Here is a 25,755-nt window from a genome sequence, read left to right on the forward strand (position 1 = left end):
TTGGCTGCGGCGGGCTGATGTCACGGGCTGCTGTCACTTAAAAAGCTCCGCGGCGCCTAACGGGCTGGGACACGGGCTGGGACACGGGCTGGGACGGGACGGGAGCGGAGCGGAGCGGCGCCGGGTGCCCCAGCGCAGCGGCCCCGCGCCTGCCCCGCACCTGTCCAGTATGCGCGGCTCCCGGAGCGGCGCCGCGGCTGCGGAGCGCTGAGCGGAGCCGAGCCCTCCCCGCCGCCCCGGGGCTGTCGCCGGGCCATGGCCGCGGCGGGGACGGAGCTGCCCGGCGGCAACGCCAGCGCCAACCAGAGCGCCGCCGACCCCACGGTGTCGCGGGACGTGTGGATGGTGGGCATGGGCATCCTGATGTCGGTGATCGTGCTGGCCATCGTCTTCGGCAACGTGCTGGTGATCACGGCCATCGCCCGCTTCCAGCGCCTGCAGACTGTCACCAACTACTTCATCACCTCGCTGGCCTGTGCCGACCTGGTCATGGGGCTGGCCGTGGTGCCCTTCGGCGCCTGCCACATCATCATGGAGATGTGGAAGTTTGGGAACTTCTGGTGCGAGTTCTGGACCTCTTTGGACGTGCTGTGCGTCACGGCCAGCATCGAGACCCTGTGCGTCATCGCCGTGGACCGGTACTTCGCCATCACGTCCCCGTTCAAGTACCAGAGCCTGCTGACCAAGGGCAAGGCGCGCGTGGTCATCCTGGTGGTGTGGGTGGTGTCGGGCCTGACCTCCTTCCTGCCCATCCAGATGCACTGGTACCGGGCAGACCACGAGGACGCCATCCGCTGCTACCAGAACGAGATGTGCTGCGACTTCTTCACCAACCAAGCCTACGCCATCGCCTCCTCCATCATCTCCTTCTACCTGCCCCTCGTCGTCATGGTCTTCGTGTACGCCAGGGTCTTCCAGGTGGCCAAGAAGCAGCTGCAGAAGATAGACAGGAGCGAGGGGAGGTTTCACACCCAGAACAAGGAGCAGGAGCAGAAAGGGGGAGCCGGGCACCGCCGCTCCTCCAAGTTCTTCTTGAAGGAGCACAAGGCCCTCAAAACCCTGGGCATCATCATGGGCACCTTCACGCTGTGCTGGCTGCCCTTCTTCATCGTCAACATCGTGCACGTCATCCAGGACAACATCATTCCCAAGTACCTGTACATCCTCTTGAACTGGCTGGGCTACGTCAACTCTGCCTTCAACCCCCTGATCTACTGCCGGAGCCCCGACTTCAGGTACGCCTTCCAGGAGCTGCTGTGCCTGCGCAGGTCCGCCCTCAAGATGTACGCCAACGGCTACTCCAACAGCAACGGCAGGAGCGACTACAACGAGGAGGACAACGGCTACCCCCTGGCCCCGGATAAAACCTGCGACTTGCTCTGCGAGGAGGGCTCCTTCCCTCGCCCCGAGGACTTTTTGCACGGCAAAGGTACTGTGCCCGGCGGGGAGGGTGCTGGGGGCTCGGGCGGGGGGTGCACAGAGGAGCCTTTCCAATGAAAATCAACCTCCTTTCGTAACGAGAGTGATTGTTTTTTAGAGAGCGCCTAAAACCTAACAGCTGCAAGAAACCCCAAACTCAAACTCTGCAAGCTGGCCCCTGGCAGGGCGGAGGGGCTGCTGGCAGCCCCCCCTGGTTTTGGGCACGACCCGGGGGTCCCTTAGCGGGGTGGGGGACGCCAGGCTGTGCAGGATGCTCGTCCCCGGAGGGATTTCTGGCCGTGGCCGGGACTGAACTGGCCTGGCACTGAACTACCTCATGACCTTGTGGGAGCTGGGAGCGGGGCTGGACCCCCCTGCCCGGTGGGACCGCTCCCGGTCCCCTTGTCACATCCCCGCTAGTGGCTGTGGGAGCCCTCCAGGCCAGGGGCAGGGGTGGCAGGGTTGTCCAGCCCGGGGCACTTTGCGGAGATGGCAAAACCCCTGAATTTGATCTGCGACGAACCGGCGGGGAAGGGATGCAGGCAGCGGGGCAGGCTCGGGGCTGCCGGCGCTGGGACAGTTTGATCACCGCCCAAAAACTGCGAGTGCTCTGCGGGGTTTTGTTTTGCCGAGTGCCACAGGACTTTCTGCAGGGGAAAAAAAAAATATAAATAAACGGAATCGTTTGCCTAGAATGTGAGCCTGTGACTGTGGGACTCAGGAATGTGGCACTGGGAAGTCGGGTGACACGCGGCTACAATCACAGCCCAGCCAAAAGCTCGTAAAGCGCCCGGTTTGTTTAACTGCGAGGCTCAGATGACAGCGAGCCCGGGGAGGTGGGACGGGAGGAGGTTTGGATTTTCCGTGGCACCCTGGAAGCGCCGCTCCGACCGCGGCACGGCTGCAGGTCGCTGGGGTTGGGTGTGGAGGGGGTTTGTCCCGTGTGCCAGGCTCTGCCAGGTGTCCCCGGGACAGGACAGGACAGGACAGGACAGGACAGGACAGGACAGGAGAGTCCCTGCCTGGAGGGGGGCAGCGATTTGGGCTGGGGGCGCACCCCGGTGCCGGAAGGGTGTGCAGTGCGGGGTTCTTTCAGGAATACTCGGGAAAAGGGCAGGAAAAGCTGCTCCCGGGACCTCTCGGGCCGTGGTGTCCCGGGGAATGCTCGGGCGTGCGGAGTCCCCGCATTTCCACGCGCTCTCCCCGCACCACGGTGATGTGATGTTGGTGTTGATGTTGGTATTGGTGTTGCTGTCGGTGTTGCTGTTGCTGTTGCTGCTGGTGTTGGTGGCGTTGTCGGCTCGCTCCGTGCTCAGTTTGGGGGTGTGGGGGTCTCTGGGTGCCCAGGGGACCTGAGTGGGTGGCGAGCGGCCAGCCCGGGGCTGAGTCCCGATGCAGCAGGAGGCAGAGCGGCTTTGGGGCAGCGCCGTGCCCCGTCCCGGAGGAGCCGGGGTGGGACGGGAGCGGAGCGGGTTTCTGGTTACCGACACCCCCGGCCGTGCCCGTGTGGCCTCGGCTGCTCTGAGGACTCGCCCCGAGCGCTGGTGCCCACAGGGCTGGAGGGGAATCCCCCCGGACGGGCAGGGAGCACGGGGGGTGTCAGCCTGGGGACAAACTGCTGGAGCTCTCCGGGTAAAACGCGGGGCTCCGGGAATTCCTGCTGCTCCTTTTCCCAAAATGCTGCTGATCCTGCCTGGGAAGGAGGAGCAGCGCTAAGAGCCCTCTCCTCCCCAAGCTGTGACTGACTCGGCTCCTGTTGTCGCCTCGGCACCGAGCGGGGCCAAGGAATGTGCCGGGAGCGCTTCCGTGCTCTCCGTGCTGGCTCGGGAAGGATGCCAGCCGTGCCCCGGTGCGGTGTCACGGTGAAGGGATGCCAGCCGTGCCCCGGTGTGGTGTCACGGTGAAGGGATGCCAGCCGTGCCCCGGTGCCCCGGTGCGGTGCGGTGACACGGTGAAGGGATGCCAGCCGTGCCCCGGTGCGGTGACACGGTGAAGGGATGCCAGCCGTGCCCCGGTGCGGTGTCACGGTGAAGGGATGCCAGCCGTGCCCTGGTGTGGTGTCACGGTGAAGGGATGCCAGCTGTGCCCCGGTGCCCCAGTGTGGTGCGGTGACACGGTGAAGGGATGCCAGCCATACCCCGGTGTGGTGCGGTGTCACGGTGAAGGGATGCCAGCCGTGCCCCGGTGTGGTGTCACGGTGAAGGGATGCCAGCCGTGCCCCGGTGTGGTGACACGGTGAAGGGATGCCAGCCGTGCCCCGGTGCCCCGGTGCGGTGCGGTGACACGGTGAAGGGATGCCAGCCGTGCCCCGGTGCCCGGGGAGCGGCACGGGAAGGGTGCGGTGGCACGGTGACACTCGGTGGCGTGAGCGGCCGCAGGGCAGCCCCCGGGATAAACATTTACAGGGCAGGAGCGGCACTGGCAGGCGCTGCTCGCTCCGTGCTGCACCAGCGCTGAGAGCGCGGAGCTGTGGGCTTGGTGTAGGTACACTCGGTGTAGGAACTTGGTGTAGGAGTACTGCTCAGTGTAGGTACACACTCGGTGTAGGAACACATTCAGTGTAAGAACACACTTGGTGTAGGAACACACTCGGTGCACGTACACACTTGGTGTAGGAACACAGTGTAGCACTACTCAGTGTGGGTACACACTCGATGTAGGAGCACACTCGATGCACGTACACACTTGGTGTAGGAACACAGTGTATGAACACATGTGGTGTAGGAACACAGTACCGGAACATACTCAGTGTAGGTACACACTCACTGTAGGTGCACACTCGGTGCAGGTACACACTCAGTGTAGGAACACATTCAGTATAGGAACACAATGTAGGTGCATACTCAGTGCAGGTACACCTACTCGGTGTAGATGGACACTTGGTGTAGGAACACCGAGTTCCTACACTGAGGTACACAGTGCAGGTGCACACTCGGTGCAGGTGCACACTCGGTGCAGGCACACCTACTCAGTGTAGGTGCACACTCGATGTAGGAACACACTCAGTGTAGGTACACAGTGCAGGTGCACACTCAGTGCAGGTGCAAATTCTGTGTAGGTACACCTACTCGGTGTAGGTGCACACTCAGTGCAGGTGCAAATTCTGTGTAGGTACACCTACTCGCTGTGGGTGCACACTCAGTGTAGGTGCACACATAGTGTAGGCACACCTCCTCGGTGTAGGTGCACACTCGGTGTAGGTGCACACTCGGTGTAGGTGCACACTCAGTGCAGGCACTCAGTCTGGAGCTGCAGATGCAATTAGCTCTGTGCAGGCTGTGATCATTAAGCAGCACTCAGGAGAAATGAGAATTAACCTCTCGACTGCAGAGATCAATCCCTCTGCCTTGCTTTATCTCCTGTATTTTGGCTCCTGCCCGTCACTCAGTTCCGCAGTGGGCAGGATCCTGTGGTGCCCAGGGCGCTGTGGGTTTGAGGGTGGCGAGGGCACAGAGGTGCCCTGCAGTGATGGGGGGTCAGGCCAGCCCCCAGGACCCTCTGGCACAGAGAATTCCCATGCCCAGCTCTCTGCTGTGGTTTGTATTTTCACCATGAGGAATTATTTGCATTTCGGGAGCGCTTGTGGAGCAGGATTTGTTGTCCAAATAATTGTTCTCTTTTTTTGGCTTCCTCTTCTTACTTCAAATATTGTGGCTGTGGGTAGCCAAAGCTGAGAGATGAGCAAGTGATTATTTGCAGAACCACTCCAGCACCCAGAGCACGTGGGTGTGGAAGAGACAGGGAATTTTGGGCTGTTTGCTCTGGACAAATGACCTCGGCACTGCAAAGCTCAGCGGCACTGCCAGGAAACCTCAAGCCTGCAGTGGAGTCTGGGTGTTGAAGAAGTGATTTCTTTCCTCTAAGGCAACATTACTAAAACTGGTGAAATATAAACTGTGCAGTTCTGGGGGCAGCTGGAATCAAAAGAGAGAAATAGTGGAGGAGAAAATATTATGGCACCACCAAAGCCAAACCTTCCCATGATTAGAAAAAAAAACCAAAAAGAACTTCGTCATGTTAAAATGTTTTGTATTAACAAGTTTTATAGACACGTTTAAAAATGGATCACTGAAGTCAGGAGTTGCTGTTTAAATTGGATTTTAGGATTTTACACTGGCAGAGTTGGCTCAGGTTAAACACATCTGATAAAGCACACGGTGGTGACTTCATTGGAGGGAAATCAGTGACAAACATGAAATTCATCCTGCAAAACAGAGCAGCCTAAAGCAAACGCTGTGCTGCTGGCTTGTACCTCGTGCCACTGCCACAGAGGAGGTGACACAGAGGGGACACAGAGGGGACACAGAGGTGACACAGAGGGGACACAGAGGGGACACAGAGGGGACACAACCCCCAGGTGCTGCTGTGCAGCCAGCTGGAGCTCGGCCCTACATTCACTGCTTTTATCCACGTTGGCCAAACAGATTGTTTTTGTTTTTAAAGTCACGGTGGAGTGAACGTCACAAGCACAGCCTGGGTGCTGTTACAAAATCCTGCCCTGGCTGTGCTCCTGCCTGGGGCTGGGGCAGCTGCAGTTTCCACGCCAGGGCTGTCTTTGCTCCGTTCCCCAGGACAGAAAGCTGCTGGGTTGCACCAGCCCTTCACCTCCTGGGAGCATCCCCGGGCAGCCTTGGCTCTCTGGGCAGCCAGGGCTGGAAATGCAGCTTGCTGTGCCACTGGGGAGATGTGGAACTGAACAGGGAGGAGGGTCTGGGTGCAGATCCCCACCTGGAAATGTGGCTCGAGTGCTTTGTTAGGACTGGGTGCTCCCAAAGCACCTTTAACTCCATCTCCAGGAGTTTCAAAGCCCACAGACTGAGGCAAGGGCTTTGTCCCTCCCTTTGCCAGCCCTCTGCCTCCCAGTGTTTATGATGAATCCTTTTCCCAAGGAGATGGGTTTCTGAGCACATTCATTCCCCTGGCAGGAGGCAGCTTGACCTGCTTTGTTCCCTTCTCTGCTCTCTGCCAAAGTGCCACCCTAAAGACAACAGGGGAGCAGAGGTTTCCTCACCAGGCAGTGTCCCTGGGCCATGGGGATGGAAGGAGGGCTTGGGGAAGCTGCTGCTGCTCTTCTTCCCCTCCCCAGCTGCCCATGCAGAGCCCCCAGCCCCTTGGCTGACCCCATGGTTTGGTAACTCCTGCGATGGGAACACACCCAGGAGGTTCTGCAGGTTCAGGGGAGCACAGGGGGGACAGGCAGTGCCACTCCGGGCTCCCCGAGGTCCGTGTCCTGCAGGGTGAGGGTTCCTTTCCTCGCCCTTTTCACATTTTTCTTGCTCTCTCTGCTCCGTGGCCACCTCGGCATCTCCTCCCTGTGCAAAAAAATCTCTTCCAGTGTGAAAGCTTGGCTCTCTCTGAGACTTCAACCCAGCAGCCCCAGCATTTCTCCCCCTTGTTCTGCTTCTATTGGAGCTCTTCTGAGAGCAAACACCAGCACTGATCTCTCTTGCTGGGGGCTCATTTTGCACTGAGCACACAGCCCGGGCTGTGAGGGTGCTGGCCCTTGGCTACACCCTCACATCAGCACATTTCTGTGGGGCACCAGCTGCACCCACAGCAGCCTGGAGATGCTTTTTGTCATATTCCAGAGCGGGGCAGGAGTTTTCCAGCAGCACTGGCTCCTGGGAGATGCTGTTCCCACAGCAGACCCTGTGGAACGACCTCTCCCCATCATACCCTGATGTTTGCCTGGCACAGACAAAGCCCAGCCAGCTCCCCTGGGGTTTTAGGGACAGAGCCCAGCTCTGGACAGAGCTGGAAGTGGAGTTTGCACAGCTTGGAAGGAGATTCTCTGTCCTGGAGTGTTGTAAGAGCAGGACACAACCCCCGTCTCCCTGGATCTGGCAGCTGGAATTGCTGTGTGTAAAGGTGCTGAATCAAGCACAGTATTTAAAGGGCACTGAGGTTTTTTAAACTTTCTCCATCATGGAAAAAAAAAAAAAGTGGATTTGCTGCTTCTCCATGCATGCAGTTTCAGTTTTCCCATTTTGCCTGTGGCATCCAGCTATATTTCTGTGCAATATTGCCAGTGCCAGGGAGAGTGGATTGGGAAATATTCACTTGTTTCCTGTCCTTGGTAAGGTCATTTTTGCACAAGTGCACATATAAATACATGTCTGCGTGTCTCCATTATCTATATCCAGCATACATAGAGCTGTGCCTAAACAAGGAAATGTAAAGGGTTTGCTGTGCCAGGTAAGTGCAGAGATGAAGATCTGTATGTTCAAAACTCCGAGTATTTATTGACTGTCATGTTTAAATAAAGAGGATTTATGGTATTTATGCTGTAGCCAAGTGTCCTTGCTTCAAGCCATTTCTCCCATATTTCCCAACACTTCCCCAGTGAATCCTTCAGGGCTCATTAAAGAAAACCAACACCTCAAGGAGCAGGGAGGAAACACAGTGTGGACAAAAACTTCCTTAATTTATCTTTTAGCTTGGAGCCCTGGCAGTGGGGAGGGGGTTGTGGGTGCTCAGCACTCTCTGGTTTTCCCTTCTCCCATCAGCATCTGCAGACAGGGGTTTAAAAACCCACCTGCTTCTCTGTTTGGACTGGCAACAGTGGATGGATCCTGTGCCCCTGTGGAGCACTTCCAGCAGCTGGGAGGGTTTAATCCTGCCCTGGGCTGGGAGGGAGCTGCAGCTTCCCCAGATGTGGAGGATGGAGGAAGGTGATGAGGTGAATTGTCCTGCAGGAACGGCGTGGCAGCAGCAGAGTTTGGGGAAATTCTGTCTGCCCCAGGTTGCTTCATCTTGGAAAAGCTCCTGGAGGTGTTTCTTTGGAGAGGTACCAACCTCCTGACCTGTCCTCTGCTGTCCCTCCTGCTCCAGGTGGGGGTGAGGAAAGAGCAGGAGGGATGCAAAGCAGGATGCCAGCCCAGAATGTTGCAGTGACGAGGATTTTGTGTCCTTTGTGCCACTAAAGCCCAGGATGAAGCCTTGGCAGCAGAGGACACCGTGTCCAGCACGTTTTGAGGCTTCTCCTTTCCAGAAACAACAGCAGGGAATTTTATAGCTCGGACAGGGAGAGATTGCACCAGGCATTTCCTGCCAAATTATAACAATTTGTGTTTTCAAGGGATACAGAGCCCCAGCCATGGCTGACTGCAGGAAGGAAAATTCAGTCAGACCTTCAACACCTGTGGGGAGCAGCAGCTGCCACCCACCTTTCCTTGCTGAAACAGGACGTTCCTGACAGGGAATATTTCACCTGGAAAGGTGGCAGGGCTTGAGAGGTGCTCAGAGCCAGTCCTGATCTCCCCTGAGGATGCCAGCAGCCCCTCCTGGCTCTGATCCTCCAGGAATGCCAAAGGAAAGGCCCTGGGGAGCCACTGGCAGAGCCTGGGGGCACAACTCCACACCAAGGGCATCTCCCAGCCCTAAAATCAGTCCCCCAGTGGCTCAGGGAGGTTCAGGCTCTGCAGCCTCAGCCCAGGCCTGAGAAATGCATAAACAGCAAATGGCCTCAGGGGAGGCCCTGCCAAGTCCTTTTTCCCCTCATGTAAATATTTTTTCCTCTTAAGTGTATGTGAGTGTGAAAAACCTCTCCTTAATATTTTTTTTTTTTCTCCCTGGCTGAAGGAAATGCTTGTTCATCCCTGGGTGGGAACAGCTTCATCTTGATATTTTGCAGCTGAAGCAAGAAACACGCTGCTGAAAAAATATCTTATCACCCCCAAAGCCATGCTGGAATCAGGTTCAGTGGTGCCTGTCAGGACATGAGCTCCTTGGTGCCTGTTGCATGGAGGTCCCATGGGACAGCAAATAGTGAGGCAGCCTTGAAGAAGGCTTCAGAAGCAGGGCAAAATATCCCTGGGGTTACAGGATTCCAAAGCCTGAAAATCCCACCCTGTTGTATTGGATATGTCAGTGGAAATGTGTGGCATTTTTTTCTGAGAAAAACTGGAGACCTAAATAAGTTTCTTGCTGTCTGGCCTTGAAATCAAATGTGTCAGCGGGAGCTGTGTGTGTTTTCTGATGGTGGAAGTGAGAGGAAGCATGGCTGTGTGCAGCAGTGCTGCTGGCACCCCAAAATATCTGTAGGGGAGCAGGGTGGGGGAACGGGGTCAGTTCTGGGGAATCCAATCCCTTCTCAGTGCTCAGAGGATTCCTGCCTCTCCATTGCCTTCATGTTGGGGAAGGTTGGGCCAGGCTGTCCCAGCCCTGCAAGCTGGGCTCTGCCCCAGGAGAGCAGGAGCTGCTGCTGCTGGTGATTTTTGGGAGGAAAGTGTCAGCAGCACGGCCAGGTCTGCATGAGAGAGAGATGCTGGGCTAAACCTGGATCCCCTCTAAACCTGGATCCTCTGACTAAACCTGGATCCCCTCTAAACCGGGATCCTCTGGGCTAAACCTGGATCCCCTCTAAACCTGGATCCCCTCTAAACCTGGATCCCCTCTAAACCTGGATCCTCTGACTAAACCTGGATCCCCTCTAAACCTGGATCCTCTGACTAAACCTGGATCCCCTCTAAACCTGGATCCTCTGACTAAACCTGGATCCCCTCTAAACCGGGATCCTCTGGGCTAAACCTGGATCCCCTCTAAACCTGGATCCTCTGGGCTAAACCTGGATCCTCTGGGCTAAACCTGGATCCCCTCTAAAATGGGATCCTCTGGGCTAAACCTGGAACCCCTCTAAACGTGGATCCTCTGAGCTAAACCTGCATCCCCTGGGCTAAACCTGGATCCTCTGACTAAACCTGGATCCCCTCTAAACCTGGATCCTCTGAGCTAAACCTGGATCCTCTGGGCTAAACCTGGATCCCCTGAGCTAAACCTGGATCCTCTGGGCTAAACCTGGATCCTCTGAGCTAAACCTGGATCCCCTGGGCTAAACCTGGATCCTCTGAGCTAAACCTGGATCCCCTGGGCTAAACCTGGATCCTCTGGGCTGGGGGAGGCTTCAGCAGAGCCCAAATCCTGCTCTGAGTCTCTGACACCAGAGGGGCTCGTGTCCTCCTTCAGAGAGCCAAGAAAATCCCTGTGGCACCGAGGCCAAGGGGAGCTCAGAGGGCAGGGAAAGGGAAAGCACAACCACAGAGAGAAGGGTTGTGTCTCAGGGCAGGGGCTGTGTTTAAAACAGGTTCTGTGTTTCTGTACAGGATCTGCATTTCTGTGCAGGATCTCTGTTCCTGTTCAAGATTTGTGTTTCAGGACAGGATCTTGATTTAAGGACAGGGTCTGTGTTTCAGGGCAGGGTCTGTGTTTAAAACAGGTTCTCTGTTTTAGGGCAGGGTCTGTGTTTCTGTTCAGGGTCTCTGTTTAAGGACAGGATCTGTGTTTCAGGACAGGATCTGTGTTTCTGTTCAAGATCTATGTTTCAGGACAGGCAGTCTGGCTGCTGCCTCTGCCCTCCCACCTTGGCCGTTCCCATCTGCTCCTGGAGGTGTGAGGAGATGATGGCTGCCTCTGGAAGGAGCAGCAGCTTTGCTTCCTTCTGGGAAGGGCTGGGAGGGCGTGCAGCAGGCGTTGCTGTGGCTCTGGGGCTGGGGATGCCTTTGGGGTGAGTGTGTGACAGGTATGGAGACAGAGCAGCACAGCCACCCCGTGTCCTGCCTGGCCTCGCTGACCAGGAGCTGGAATGGGGAACCACAGAGCCACTGAGGTTGGGAAAGACCCCTCAGAGGATCCAGCTCAACCTCTGAGCACTTTGCCAGCCAGAAGAGGTGAAGGGGAAGCGGGGTTTTCCCAGCTGAAGGGTTGTGGGAAGGGGTTGGGTACCTGGCATGCTGCTGGGCTTCGGCATCAGCGTCGCTCCCAGGAGTTTTGCTGGTCTTAATCTTAATTTCCTCTTTATTTGTCACCCTGAGGTGTCCACAGCGCCAGCCAGGAGCTGTGCTTTGTTTGGAAAGGACAGGTCAGCGTTGTCCATGATGGTGTGTCCATCACGCAGCTTTCCCCAGGGCTTGGCCCTGGGAACTCGAGCTGTCACTGCCACTGATCCAGGGGCAGCCCCAGAGGATGGGGGAGGCACCCACAGCTCACCGTGCCCCAGGGAATTCCAGACTTCCCACGGGAAGGTGGCAACCCATGGGATAGACAGGACCCTGCCTGTATAGGGATGCAAACCATGGTCCAAATGTCCATTTTCCAATGGGACACTTGTGAGAAGAGATCCTTTGTTAATAATGGAATAGGTTTGTTTTTGTTTTTTTCTCTGAAAAAAGACCGCCTTGATTAGGCATTGCAAAATTCAGATGATTTGCAAAATGCGTCGTTAAATTTTTCAAGTGTTTGTTCTATTCATTGCCCTGCCCACAAATTATTGCCGACAAAATTATGTTTTAGAGAAAAACTCGTGCAAAGTGAGGAACCTTTGAGTGCCAGAACTAGCAGGAGCCTTGGAGCATGGGGATGTGTCCAGCCCTGAGAAGCAGCTGCCTGGCTGTGCAGTCCTGGCAGAGATTGTGCTGTTACTGACACACGGGGATGTGGAAAGGCCAGAATGTCCCTCCAGGCTTTGTGTGGAACCCTCAAGAGCTTCGGGACGAGGGATTGTGGAGTGGCAGGAAGAGAGAAATGCAGCGTGAAGGTGTCACCGTGGTGACAAACAGCAGGGCCCAGATTAGAAACGAGTCAGTGTCCTGGTGACTCACAGCCCAGCCCAGCCCGTGCCACCTGCCACTGCCACCTGCCAGGACCTGCCACTGCCACCTGCCAGGACCTGCCAGTGCATAAACCCTTCTCTGCCACTTCTGAGGGTGGCTGTGGGACAAGGAGATCTCCCGGATCACCGAGGGGATGAGACAGAGCTGGACCCCCAAAACCCTTCACTCCAAATGTGCAATCCATGCCTGGCAGCAGTAGAAAGCCATTTGATGTTGTATTTTTTAGGGTGAAACCCTTCTCTTCCTCTGCCACTACCAAGGGTGGCTGTGGGACAATGAGATCTTCCAGATCACTGAGGGGATGAGACTCAGGGCTGAAGCCCCAAAATCCTTCACTCCAAACATGCAATCCATGCCTGGCAGCAGTAGAAAGCCATTTTATCTTGTGTTTTTTTAGGGTATAACCCTTCTCTTCCTCTGCCACTTCCGAGAATGGCTGTAGGACAAGGAGATCTCCCAGATCACCAAGGGAATGACACTCAGAGCTGGACCCCCAAAACCCTTCACTCCAAACATGCAATCCATGCCTGGCAGCAGTAGAAATGCATTTGACAGTTGTATTTTTTTTAGTCTTCAGTAATCCTAACCTAAGGTGCCTGCAGCCCCTGCCAGCTCGTTCCCTCACCTTGAGCACCTGCTGAATTCCCTTCCTTGCCCATGCGGCCAGGCTGTGTTTGCAGCAGCTCTGTCCTTCCCCTGCCCTCGGGGTGGTTTATGTGAGCTGCCTCATTTCTCCCTCATTTCTCCCTCATTTCTCCCTCATTTCTCCCTCATTTCTCCTTCATTTCTCCCTCATTTCTCCCTCATTTCTCCTTCATTTCTCCCTCATTTCTTGGGGAGTGCAGAGGGCGATTGCATCAATGCAAATGGAACAGAGAGTCGTAGGCTGACCATGGAGATTTCTGTACAAATGCTAATTCTAGGAACAGCCAGGTCCCCGCTGGAGGACATAAATCCCTTGTGGATTTAGCCAGGAGATCCAATTCCTTGTTGTTACAATTCCTAAGAGAAATGTATTCATTCCAGAAGGGATTCTCTGCTCTAGTGCAGAGCCAGGGATGGCTTATCCTGCTCAGAAGTGGCCTGGAAGTTTTTCAGGCTGTGTTTCTGCAGAAGGAAGGGATGTCCACTTCTTCCCTGGATACAAGAGTTTGGGACAAGCCAGAGGGACATCACCTCCTAAACCTGTGTCTCCTGAGAAACCAGAGGGACATCACTCCTAAATCTGTGTCCCCTGACAAACAGAGGGACATCAGCTCCTGAATCTGTGTCTCCTGATAAACCAGAGGGACATCAGCCTCTAAACCTGTGTCTCCTGATAAACCAGAGGGAACATCACTCCTAAACCTGTGTCTCCTGATAAACCAGAGGGACATCAGCTCCTAAATCTGTGTCCCCTGATAAACCAGAGGGACATCACTCCTAAATCTGTGTCTCCTGAGAAACCAGAGGGACATCAGCTCCTAAACCTGTGTCTCCTGCCCTGCTTCTCCCCACAGGAATCCTCACCCCACCCACGGCTCCTTCAAAGGAAGGTGATGGGGAGAGCGAGCACTTTGTTGTTAGTAAGAGAGCCAATCTCGAGATGAGCTGCTGAGGGATTAAAAGGCTGCTGGACTGGTTTTGGAGGTGAGAATAATGGAGCTGAAGAAATGTGTGGAGCTGGATAAATCCCACCCGCTCCTCCTTTCATCTTCCTTACATGGAATTTGTTAAAGTTTGGCTTCCAGTCATTTATGGGAAGCTCAGTTATCGTTCCCACACTCCTCTTGCTGATTTCTGTGCACAGAAATCACTCTCTTACTGCACAGCAAAGGGTTTTTTTGGCCACTTTATGTGATCCTGAGCCCTGCTCTGTCCTGCTGCCTCTGCAGTGAGCACTGGAATCACAGGGCCTGGTGTGGAGGAACCAGACAATGTCACCCAGCTCTGTAAAAAGCTTGGATCCTTCAGATTTCAGCTCTATCACAACTATGAAGTTGATTTAAAATAAAACACGCCTGAAAATCTCCAATTTCAGATGCTCAGAGGGCTGCAGATGAGCTCCTTGAACACCCCTCCCATCCCTGCACAAGTCTTGGGACCACCCATTCTCAAATGAGGTTTCAGGTGACGGCTGCTCTTCTCAGCCTTCCTAAACAGGAGGGAAATTACAATAAATAAGCGACCCAAATGAAAACCTTGTGTCCCCTCAGCATCCCACCCCTGCCTTTCTGCACATTCCTGCACTTTTCCTTCTGCAAGGAGCGTCTGTCTGGTTTCCAGCCCCTCTCTGAGGGTCAGGAGGACAGGCTGGGCTGGCTGTTGTGCTGTGAGCTGGGATTTGCCCTGGGAAGGGTGGACAAGACAACCCCAAGCTCCAGAAGCTGCTGCTGGCAGGGGCACGGAGGAAGGACCACATCCATCAAGTGCAGCAGGTCACCGTGACTGGAACCATGACCTCACCAAGCAGCCGAGCTCCACCCCGCAGGGAAAGCTTTTTATATCTCCCTGGCAGATGCCAACCATGTGCTCAGTCCCCGCAGAAGGGGCTTGCCAGGGAGCAGAGCAGGAGAAGGCGGCGGGCTGAGCCGCCCTGGTGCCGTCAGCAGTGGGAGCTGGGCTCTGGGAAAACTGTGTTTGCACTTTTCAGGCTGTGTTTGCCCAGGTGTGATGGGCAAACAGCCCTGGGTGCCCGGCTGTTGTGTCTGCCTGTGATAGCATCAGCACCCTGCTGCCAGCCCAGCTCTGCCAGCCCAGCTCTGCTGAACCAAAGCTCGGTGTGAGCCCAACCCACCCAGCTTTAGTGTGGCAAGCATGTTTCTCTCCCTCTCAGGGTTTTTCATAGAGGTGCACAGAGAGAAATGAAAGAGAAAACAATTTCTATTTCTGCTCCTTGTTTTTCCCATGTGGAATGTGTTTGGAGAATTGTTTACCTGGGGTGTTGCTTGGTTGGATTCTGGTGAGGATTGTTTGAGCCTGGTGGCCAATCCAATCCAATCCAATCCAATCCAATCCAACCCAACCCAACCCAACCCAATCCAACCCAATCCAATCCAACCCAACCCAACCCAATCCAATCCAATCCAATCCAATCCAATCCAATCCAATCCAATCCAATCCAATCCAATCCAATCCAATCCAATCCAATCCAATCCAATCCAACCCAACCCAACCCAACCAAACCCAATCCAATTCAACCCAACCCAACCCAACCCAACCCAACCCAATCCAACCCACCTGGGGCTGGACTCTCAGAGAGGGTCACGAGTTGTGTTAGAGTCAGAAAAAGTAGTAGGTAGTTTTAGTATCCTCCTTTTATATAGTATATTACTGTATTTTAGCACAGTTATAATAAAGAAACCATTCAGCCTTCTGAATTGAGTCAGACATCAGCATTTCTTCCCATTGGGTTCGCCTGTGTTTACAATAGCTTCAGCCCTGGGAGTGTTCACCAGGCTTGGCACAACTCCTGTGCTCCACCCTTTGATGTGGGTGAGAACAATCAGGGGGAAAAAAAATCGGGTTTTACTCTGAGCCAGGTGCAGCTGCTGCTGAGTGAGCGATTGCCCGAGGAGATTTTGGGAATGAGGTTGAAGTTCTGGAGCTTCAACTCCAGAAACAGTTGGAAACAGCTGGAAACAAACAGTGGGGATGTGTTGTACAAGAGGCCAGCTGGGGCTCTGTCCCTCTCCCTGCCCCGTGTAATTGTGCATTTCTGACCTGCTTGTCACTGATTTAATGGCATGGAAGATCCATGAAACTCCCCAGGAGCAGCATCCTCCAAAATCCGAGTGCAGGAATTGCCACTTCTGCTCCTCCAGGCTGAAATAAATGTGTTTGCTGTGGGGTTGCTTCTGTGGGAAGGGAGAACAGGGGCAGTTTGAATCCTTGGAGTTCTGGGAGGAGGGGATGGGGAGGAGAGCTGATGGATGCTCCACCCTGGGCAGAGAATTTCTGAGGAGCAGAACAAACACGCTGCTCAGTCTGCAAAAGATTTTCTTCTTGCCCTCAGGTGGGAGACAGCAGCATGAGCAGATGGAGAGGATCTCCCTGGTTTTTGTGGTAGGAAGCAAACCCCTGGCTGAGCATTCATTTACCAGGCACTGTTGGACTTCCTAAAACAAAAATCCTTCTGCATTTCCCCCTGACGCTGAGATATTTTGCATAAAACAATCAAACTGACCACCCCAAGTCCGTTTACAAGTTTTCCGAGCAATCCTCGGAGCAGTCGGAGGAATTCAGAGTTCAGAGCTGAATTCCACAAGCGATGATGTGATTCCGGGGAAGGATTTTCACTGCTGGAATCCAAACGTCCACAAACGCTGCTTTCTGAAAATGTGGGATGTTTTTGGTGAAGATCCCCTCCAGGCATCCACAGGCACCTGCTGATAATCCCACTTCTGTCAGGTCCCTGGCTCTTTCCCATCTGGAGGATCGTTGTCTGCTATTTTCTTGAGAGGATTTGGTGGTGTCTCCATGCTTTTGACATTCCATGGCCTGATGGGCTTGGCACACAGCACTGCTCCTCCCTCTGTGTTTCACAGGGCTGCAGGAACGGGGAGAGAACCCTGGAGATCATCCCAAGATCCCACCAGAATCCCCTGCAGGGAGAGCAGCTTGCTCAGAGCTCTGAGCTTGGATTGTGGCAGGAGGGAGCTGAAATTCCATCTCAGATCTTCATGAGGAGGCCAGAGGCAGGTGGAGAATCCAAAATTCCATCTCAGATCTTCCTTTGTGAGGGGCTCTAAGGCAGGTGGAGAATTCAAAACTCCATCTCAGATCTTCCTTTGTGTGGAGACCAAATGCAGATGGAGGAGAGAAATTAAAATTCCATCCCAGATCTTCCTTTGTGAGGAGACCAAAGGCAGGTGGAGAATTCAAAATTCCATCCCAGATCTTGCTTTGTGAGGAGCCCACAGGCAGGAGGAGGAGGGGATCTGTTGTTCCTACAGAATGAAGGCTGTTCTGCTCATTGTTAACTTGTTTGGCTTGGGTTTAAGCCCTGTGTTAGCTGGAATATCTGCAGAGGAAATTGGGTGTCAGCCAGGCTTAGGGACAAGTCTACACTCTGCTGGCATCACACCAAGAAAAGGAAATTACAGCGCCACAAAACAAGGGGAGAGCGTTGGTTTAGGTGGGATATTGGGATTAAATCCTTCCCTGGGAGGGCTGCCCCATCCCTGGCAGTGCCCAGGGCCAGGCTGGACAGGGCTTGGAGCACCCTGGGACAGTGGAAGGTGTCCCTGCCATGGCAGGGTTGGCACTGGGTGATTTTCAGTTTCCTTCCAGCCCCAGTCATTCCATGATTCTGTCCCTGGTCCCTGCTCCCTCTGTTGGGAACAACATTCAATCTGTTCAATGATAAAAAATAAACCCACAAGACCCAAAGCAAATTGTGTCCTACTTCCCAAAACTGAACAGAAGAAAAAAGACTCTCAGAAAAGGTGGGACAAGGGAAGGAGAGGGAAAGAGCTTTTAAAATCCTGTGGCTTTGCAGCTGTTCCCATCCTGGCTGCTTCCCAGAGGTACTTGGATGATCTTCTGCCTGGAAAAATTGAAGTCCTTCAAGCCCATCATTTGATGGGGACATTATTTTTCAGCAAAGGAGATGAAAATCCAGATTTGGGGTTTAGGAATGGAGCTGCACCAGTGTGGGAGCCAGGGATCTTCACTTGGGTAGATTTGAGTGATATCCCAGTGCTGGGAGATCCTTCACGTGGGGATTAAGGGCACAGAGGACTTGGATCTTCAGAGAAGTTTGATACCACAGCCAGCAAGTGGATATGTGGAGTTAATTTGGTGCCTGGCTCGTGGAGAAGGCTGGATGTGTGCTAACAACTAACTGGGAATTTGTGTCCCAGCTTGACTTTGTGGCTGCTGGACCAAAAGCCCAGCAGGGCTGTGCTGGCCTTGGCACAGCAAACTGGAAGGGATGAGCTGGAATTTCTCCTTTCCTCGATAAAAGTGATCATAAACCAGACTAAATCTGGGACTGGGACACTCCGGGGTTCTTTTTGATGCTACACCTTGGCTTTTTACAGGCATTCACAGGTTTTTCTTTTCCCTGGAGCTGTGCAGGGGCACCTGATGGTTCCTCTCCTGTTGCTGTGCCCCAGGATCCCTCTCACACCCCGCACTGGGAGCAGATGCTGTTTAAATGTTCCGGGAGGAGCTGTTGGCAAATGGGGGATGGCAGGTTGCAGAAACAGGATAAAATAGCAGGAGTTTCCCAGGAAAGCTCAGAGAGGCAGCAAAGGAAAGGAGGGACAGTCTGGAGAGGAGCTGTGCCAGGCTCGACTGGGTTGTCAGACCCCTGTGGAGGTGCAGACGGTGCAGGGCAAGGCTGGCAGATTTTCCTGCTTCCTGGAGGGCTGGAGCAGGAAATTCTGCCTTGCTCTGCCCTCATTCCACCCTGAACCCTTGGATTGGGGAGGAGCTGCTCAGCTGCCTGCAGAGATCTCCATGTCCATGGACATTCAGCTCCCATGGAGATTTCACAGGGTACAGGGCTCAAATGGAGGGAAGCAAATATAAAATTTATGGAATCAGAAGTTCCCAGAACGGTCTGGGTTGGAAGGGACCGTAAAAATCATCTCATTCCACCCCTGCCATGGGCAGGGACAGCTTCTACTACCCCAGAGTGCTCCAAGTCTCATCCAGCTTGGCCTTGGGCACTCCCAGGGATCCAGGGGCAGCCCCAGCTGCTCTGGGCACCCTCACAGGGAAGGATTTCTTCCCAACGTCCCATCTAACCCTACTTCCTTTCAGTCTGAAGCCATTCCCCACATCCTGTCACTGCTGCTCCTGCTGATTTGCAAAACCACTTAGTGCAAAGCACTAAGAATCCACAGGGATTTTTTTTTTTTCCTCTTCATCCTCTCCTTGACCCCTTGGGAAATGTCCCATGGGAGCCATTTCAAACTCCTGCCGTGACTCTGTGGGCAACAATCCATTCCCATTGACTGGAAAGGGAATTCTGCCTTTCTCATCAGCTCTTCATCCTGTGCAATGGCTGTCCTTGAGCCTGGGATTAATTAGGACTAATGACCAAAAACATCATCATCAGGCTTCCACCTCTCCTAGGACTGTCCTGAACCAAAAGGAGGGAACGTAAAGGAGTGGATTCCAGCTGGGAAGTTGTTCCCAAGGCTGTGCATTCCTCGCTTTGTGGGACGTGTGCTGAATCCAAGATTCCCACAGGTGAACAGGCACCACTCAGAGGCTGCGAGGCTTCCCTTGGCCAACTTCTGTTTTGAATATTAAGCTTTGCCTTGTGGACCTTGAGGAATTCAGCTCCCGGGGCAGAGGAAATGTTGGAAGGGGTCAGGCGAGCTGTGCTCCGTCCGTGTCACTGGGAGCAGCCAGCAGCGTTCCAGGACACATCTGATTTTGTGCTTTTTACGAGGCAGATGTTTGGGAGAAGGGCTGTGCTGTTTATTCGAGCTGCCATCTCGCAGCCCTCCTCCCTCCGCGCGCACTCGGAGCCCATAAATAAAGATTCCTGGGATTCTGCCGCCCTTTGGACAGCGCTGCCTTCCATCAGGGCCTGGACAAGCTGCAGACCCCGCTCCCCCTGCACCTCGCTTTTACAGGGGAATAAATCAGTCAGGGCTAAATCCTCTCTCAGTGACACGAGGATAAACGCGGGATGGCCGCGCTGGCGGCGGCGCCGCGGTGGAATTGCGAAGGGGAGTTTGATTCCTTGATTTTTGGAATGGTGCTGCTGGTTTGCTCCAAAAAAGCTTGGGCTCAGCGTGTCCTGGGGCTGAGCAGCAAGGCAGGGCTTGCTCTGGGCTGCAGTGCTGACAGCAGAGCAATTCCATGGATTTTGCTGGGATTATTCACAGAATTCACAGAATCACCGGGTTGGAAGAGACCTTCGAGATCATCGAGTCCAACCCAGCCCCAACACCTCAACTCAACCCTGGCACCCAGTGCCACATCCAGGCTTTGTCAAACACACCCAGGGATGGGGACTGCACCACCTCCCTGGGCAGAACATTCCAGAACTTTATCACCCTTTCTGTGAAAGCTGATGGAAATGAGTTGTACCTTCAGCACAGCTCCAAGAGCTCCAGGCCATTAATGCAAGGATAAATCCTGTGTAAAGTGATTGTTCCCATGGCCTGACACTGTTCAGGGCAGCCCCACAGGGGTGATCCCACCCTTTGGCTCGTGTTGGGATGAACACAGAAATGGAATTATTTTGGAGTATCCCCTTTTCCTTCCCACTTGATCCCCACCAGTGGCTTTGCCCTGGGAGCTTCGGGGAAGTTTCAGGTTTCCTTGGAAGCTGAAAAGCACCATCCATAGGATTGCTGTCGGAATATGAGGTATTGATGATTCTGAGATTGTAGAAAGTCTCTGTCTTTCAGCCCTGTTGCCAAAGAAGAAGTTGTAATTCATCTGTGCTGGTTTCCAGGTTGTTTATTCTGTTTATCTCTCACATGTTCTGCTGCCCTGCCCAGCTCTGTCCTGCAGGGCAGCGTGTGGGGCTCTGCCCTCAGTGGGATGTGACAAACATTAAATACCAGAAACTCCCTGGGCTGCATTTACAAGAACGTGCCAATATCTGTCACCTACGTTGGACAGTGTGTCCCCAGCCTGAACCAACAGAAAAATGCCAACACCACAGTGAGACATGGAGGGCATGAAGAAGGAGAAAAGGACAAGGCACACCCAATTTCCTCCATCTTGTCCCCTTTGGACCCCTAATCTGGAATCCTAAAATTTTACTTTTGCACCTGTGCCACACTTAATTATTACTGATATCAGACACTCAGAGCTGGTAATTGATCCTGTAAGATTGAAAACTCTTTTCCATGGGCAGAGATCACAGCCAGTGTCTCTGGGGGCTCTGTCCAGGGGGTTCCTGACCCCTGCCAGTGTCCCAGGGCAGCCAGAGGGAAGCTCTGGACTCCCACAAATTGCTGCAGGAGAGGCCTCGGGCTCCCAGCTGATGGAAAAGGGCAGAGGAGCTTCGCTCCGAGTTTCCAGATTTGTTCTGGAACATCTCCAGGGTGCTCAGCATTCCTCAGCACACAGAGCCACGGCTTTCACCATCCATCCTTCACGTCTGGGTGGGTTGTCCACCCTGCACAAGCTGCTGCTCCTTGGTCCCTGGGGGAATGCTGCCCGTGGAAATTGCTGGAGTTGCAGAGCCGGGGCTATTTCACACAGGGAATTTCTAAAGAGCTCACCAACCCCAAGATATCCCATTGTCCTCAGGAATTGTAGGGGCAGGACAAGGGGGAATGGCTTCAAATCGAGAGAGAGGAGGTTGAGGTGGGATATTGAGAAGAAATTCTTCTCCAACAGGGTGGGGAGGAGGAGGAAGGGAAGCAGGGAGCAAGGAAGGAAGGAAGGAGGGATAAACACACTTTACAGGGCAGATGGAGTACAAATAATGTTTTTAAAGAGATGCTGGCAAGAGACACTGGTGCAAATCATCCCTGTCACGTTGGAACTTCATCCTTGATTTGCACAAGAAGTACAACTCCAGTTTGGATACCCAGAATTCTTCTGAGAGAGGCATTGTGTTCCCAAAGAACAGATATGGTTTTTTTTTTCCTCTCTCTGCAGATCCATTTTGGCTTTAAAGCTGTTTTCTTCTCCTACACACCCAGATGATAATCTTTTACATGTCCTTATTAAAAAAATATCACTTCCAGAAAATAAAAACACTGGCATATTCTGTACTTGTTCCTTTCTCTATCTCTGAATTAATTTCCCATTTATTCATCTGACTTGTCAGTCATTACATATCTCCACAATCAAGGAAAGAGGTTTAATCCCTCTCCTGGCTTTGGCATCCAAATCCCTCCTCTCTCCCAACCTCGCTGTGCTAAATTAATGCTGTTTTCCCTTTTTTCCCCCAGAGATCCCCGGATGCCCAGGAATGGTGGAGAGCTGAAGGAGCCACCCTGCGTTCCTCACCACCAGAGCTCGTGAGGGCTCTGCAGAGATGGAGCGGGAGCACGGCCTCGCCTCCCCGAGCCGGGGGATGCTGTGGGAAGCAGAGGTCCTCAGCCCAACCCATCACCCACCACGCAGCACCTCCAGGAGAAGCTGGGCAAGGACAACCAAGGGACCAGGAGAGGCTCGGAGAGCCTTGGAGGACACCAGGAAGCCGCAGGAACTGGAGGAGGGGATGTGCAAACCCTGACAAAGGTGCTGAGGGATTTTTCCCCCCCATGGAAAAGCCTTTCCCAAAGGGAGCACCAGGCCCAGGTGTGGTCTCCAGCTGGTTTGGAAGAGGCACAGGCAGGTCCCAGGGCCAGCTGAGGAGCCCAGCAGGACGTGCTGGTGGCCACGGGCTGGGTGGGGATCCAGGTGAAGCAGGAATTGGTGCAAGACCAAGAGAGGGGAGCATGGAAGCTTCCTTCGATTTATTCTGTGCTTGTTTCTCCTTCTGGTGTCTTCTCTGTCTACCTCTTCTCCTCTAGAGAGCACGGGGGGCCCTGACTGTCACAAAGGAGCACAAGGATTGGCACAGGACAGGAATGGGGCCTTTGTTCTCTCCTTGCTCCAAAAAAAATCTCCAACTGTCCTGCCTGGACCTCAGCCACTGGAAAGCCTGGGACCTGGCAATCCTTCTCCTTGAGGAAATCACATTTTAGCAGGACCAGCCACCTTGGGAGCCAGGATTTCCCACCTGAGGCTCAGAACATGACAGAACATCCATCCCCCTCCTGCAGCTGTGGGAAGGAGCATGCTCAGCTCCTGACTTTGGATGGTGGGAAGCCAATTAAGCAGAGAAAGAGATGGAGTTACATCCTCAGGCAGCAAACAGCAGGACAAACTGGCTGAAAACCATAAAAAACATGCTGGACTGGCAGGTGGTGGCCAAGAGGTCACTGAGCTGCTGCCAGAGCTGGGCAGGACGTGCTGGTACTGAACTGTGGGAGCCCCATCTCAGACCTTCCCTCTCGGGCTTCCAGCTGCAGAAGCTTTCCCTCCCGTGCAATCCTATTTATTTATTTATTATCTCGCTGCTTGATGTGAAGCTGCTAAAGGAGCCCCCTCCCCACAGAGAGCCAGGCCTGTGTGAGGGGCAGGACACAGGGACACCTCCCACCACAGCAGGAGTGAGCTCCTGGTGAAGGTGTCCTGCTGTGCTGGGCGGGTTGGACTGGTGGGGTCTTCAGGGTTCCTCCCAAGCAAACTCACCCCGTGGTTCTGTAAAGTCTGAAAAGGATGTGGCACCCCTGGAAGTGCCCATGGATGGGTGGATGGAGCTCTGAGCAGCCTGGGATGGTGGAAGGTGTCCCTGCCCATGAAAACAAAAACACTGGCATATTCTGGACTTGTTCCTTTCTCCAGCTCTGAATTAAATTCCCGTTTTTTCAGCTGACTTGTCAGTCAGATGTGGTCGTCAAGGTTCCTTCTGAGCAAACTCACTCTGTGGTTCTGTGAGATCTGAAAAGGATGTGGCACCCCTGGAAGTGCCCAAGGATGGGTGGACGGAGCTCTGAGCAGCCTGGGATGGTGGAAGGTGACCCTGCCCATGGCGAGGGGTGGAGCTGGCTGAGCTCTAAGGTCCTTCCATTCCAGGATTCTGTGGGCAGGGGGTGGGCACACGAGGGAAGAGGAAAAGCTGAGACCAGAAGTGTCCCTGGGGGGAGGATGAAGTGTGGATCTTTCAGGGCAGAGATTTTTGGGGAGGACAGAGGCTGCAGAGCTCAGCGGTGCCCCTCTATCCCAGCTCTCTGTGCAGGGCCATGGAGCTGCTCACCTGGGGGCTCCCGGGTGCCCTGCTGCTCTCCACAGCTTTCAGGATGCCCTGGAATCCCCGGCACAGCTCCCAGCTGCCCTAGGAGAACCGGATTTCTCCCTTCCCCCTGAAGAGCCCTGCCAAGGTTTAGGCCAAACCTGCTGAAGGGAGATATTTCCCAATAAAAACCTGCTCCTCAGAAGATCCTGGCTGGCTCCAGTCCCTTATTCTGTACTGGAAACACGGTCCTTGGGGTTGTTTGCAGCTTAGGGATGGGGCTGTGGCTGTTCTCTTTCTCCCCAGTCCCTGATGTGCAAGAGCAGGAGCAGGGAGACAAGGGATGAACTTCAATCCTTTGCCAGCCCAAAAGCAGGGACCTACCTTGCAGAGCTGGCCAAAATCCACCTGCCTGAGCCCCTCCAGGGTGTTCCAGGGGTTCCATTCCCTGCTGGATCTATTTCTGAGTGCCCTGACCCCGGGGACATCCTGCTGTCCCCTGCGAGGTGGCTCCGTGCTCCCCAGCAGGAGCTGCTGGGAGTTTTCCACCTGTGTTTTCTCCTGGCAGCTTCATTCCACCTTCCCTCGTGCTGCTCCTCAAGCACCTGCTGCTCCCGCTCTCCTGCCACTTCACCAGGGCTCCTCTTCCCCTTCCAAGACCTCCCTGGCTCCCTGATTGCTGCCACTGCCTGTCCTGGCACAGGATGAGCCTGGTCATCCATGAGGAATCCAAACCCACCCCTGGAGCAGCCCCTGGCAGTGCCCAGCTGCTGCTCCCTCCCTCCTTTGGGGTGCAGGGAAAGGGCAAATGGAGCCAAAATGGATCAGTGTTGGCACTGAGCACTCGTGTCCCAAAATATCAGGAAGGAATCCTTCTCTGTGAGGGTGGTGAGGCCCTGGAATGGATTTCCCAGAAAAGCTGTGGCTGCCTCATCCCTGGAATGATGAGGTTGGATGGGGCTTGGAGCCACCTGGGATAGCGGAAGGTGTCCCTGCCATGGCAAGGTGGGAATTAAATGATCTTTAATGAGTTAAATGATCTTTAATGAGTGAAATGATCCCTAATGTCCCTCCCAACCTAAACCCTCTGTGATCCCGTGGGGAGCAATCCCTGGCAGGGAGGAATGCACGGCCAGGGATTGCTCAGCAAAGCCCAGCCTGAGCTCCGGCAGCAGGGATGCTCCAGCATCCCTGTGGAGATGTCCTGGGAGCGTGTGGGGAATGGAAACTGAGCTCTGCCCTGCCTGGGAATCCCACCAAGGGCTGGAGCTGCAGCTGGCACCCAAGCAGAGCTGCAGGGAGCTGGGGGCACACAGGGAGCTGGCCTGGGGAGGGTCACAGCTCTGCTCCTGTCAAAGAACAAATTGTTCCGACGAATAAAGAATGGAAACGTGCTGCTCTTGCCACTCTTCTTTATCCCAGCTCCCAGAGGGAGGGGCTGCACCTGGCTGGGGGAGCACAGGAACACCAGGGCAGTTTGGGAGGGGCTGTGGCACCGGGAGGAGAGGATGGATGGAGTCAGGAAAAGCAACAATTCCATCACAGAGTGGGCCAGAGCAGGGGGCAGAGCCCCTGCAGGGGTTCCTGGTGCCCATAACTCCAGTTGGAATGGGCTCTTGGACTGGGCTGGAACGGAGCTGAGCAGCAGCAGGGCAGGGGTGTGGGGCTGCAGGAGGAGGAGGCACCAAACCAACCAAGAAGGAGAAAAAAGAGGGTGAAGGGAGATGAAGAAGGTGCTGAGCATCCCAAGGGATGCAGGATGGCAGCAGAGGAACCTGGAGTCAGCTGTGGCACCGTCCTGTCCCCTGGGCTGGTTCTTCACCCAAATAAATCTGAGAGCAGCTCCTTAATTCCTCCTCCCCATCGCTGCTGCTCCCCCGGGTGACCCAGGGCAGGGTGGCAGTGACAGCACTGCAGCTTCTCAACAGCCTTTGGCAGGGGAAAAATGGGTCCCCAAACGAGGGAAGAATCAAAATGACACATTTCCAACTGAATTAATGATGAGACAATTAATTGCCCCGATTAAAACCAGTGGAG

The 25,755-nt window shown here is 54.4% G+C and overlaps 1 protein-coding gene across 1 annotated transcript; it reads left to right on the top strand.

Moving 5' to 3' along the window:
• Window positions 1-73: 73 nt before the first annotated feature.
• On the top strand, window positions 74-25,112 carry ADRB2 (adrenoceptor beta 2). The gene is made up of 2 exons (XM_021532121.4): window positions 74-1,429; window positions 21,887-25,112. Exons 1-2 carry the CDS (start codon window positions 256-258, stop codon window positions 21,919-21,921), a joined length of 1,209 nt encoding a protein of 402 aa, XP_021387796.1. The 5' UTR covers window positions 74-255; the 3' UTR covers window positions 21,922-25,112.
• Window positions 25,113-25,755: the final 643 nt, after the last annotated feature.

Source organism: Lonchura striata, chromosome 13 (genome assembly GCF_050655825.1).
Source record: "Lonchura striata isolate lonStrDom1 chromosome 13, ASM5065582v1, whole genome shotgun sequence".
Taxonomy (NCBI): Eukaryota; Metazoa; Chordata; class Aves; order Passeriformes; family Estrildidae; genus Lonchura; species Lonchura striata.

Coding starts and splice junctions, on each gene's coding strand:
- ADRB2 (XM_021532121.4), top strand. CDS start 256: ATGGCCGCGGCGGGGACGGAGCTGCCCGGCGGCAACGCCAGCGCCAAC. Junction 1,430..21,886: donor GGACTTTTTGCACGGCAAAG/GTACTGTGCCCG, acceptor TTTTTCCCCCAG/AGATCCCCGGATGCCCAGGA.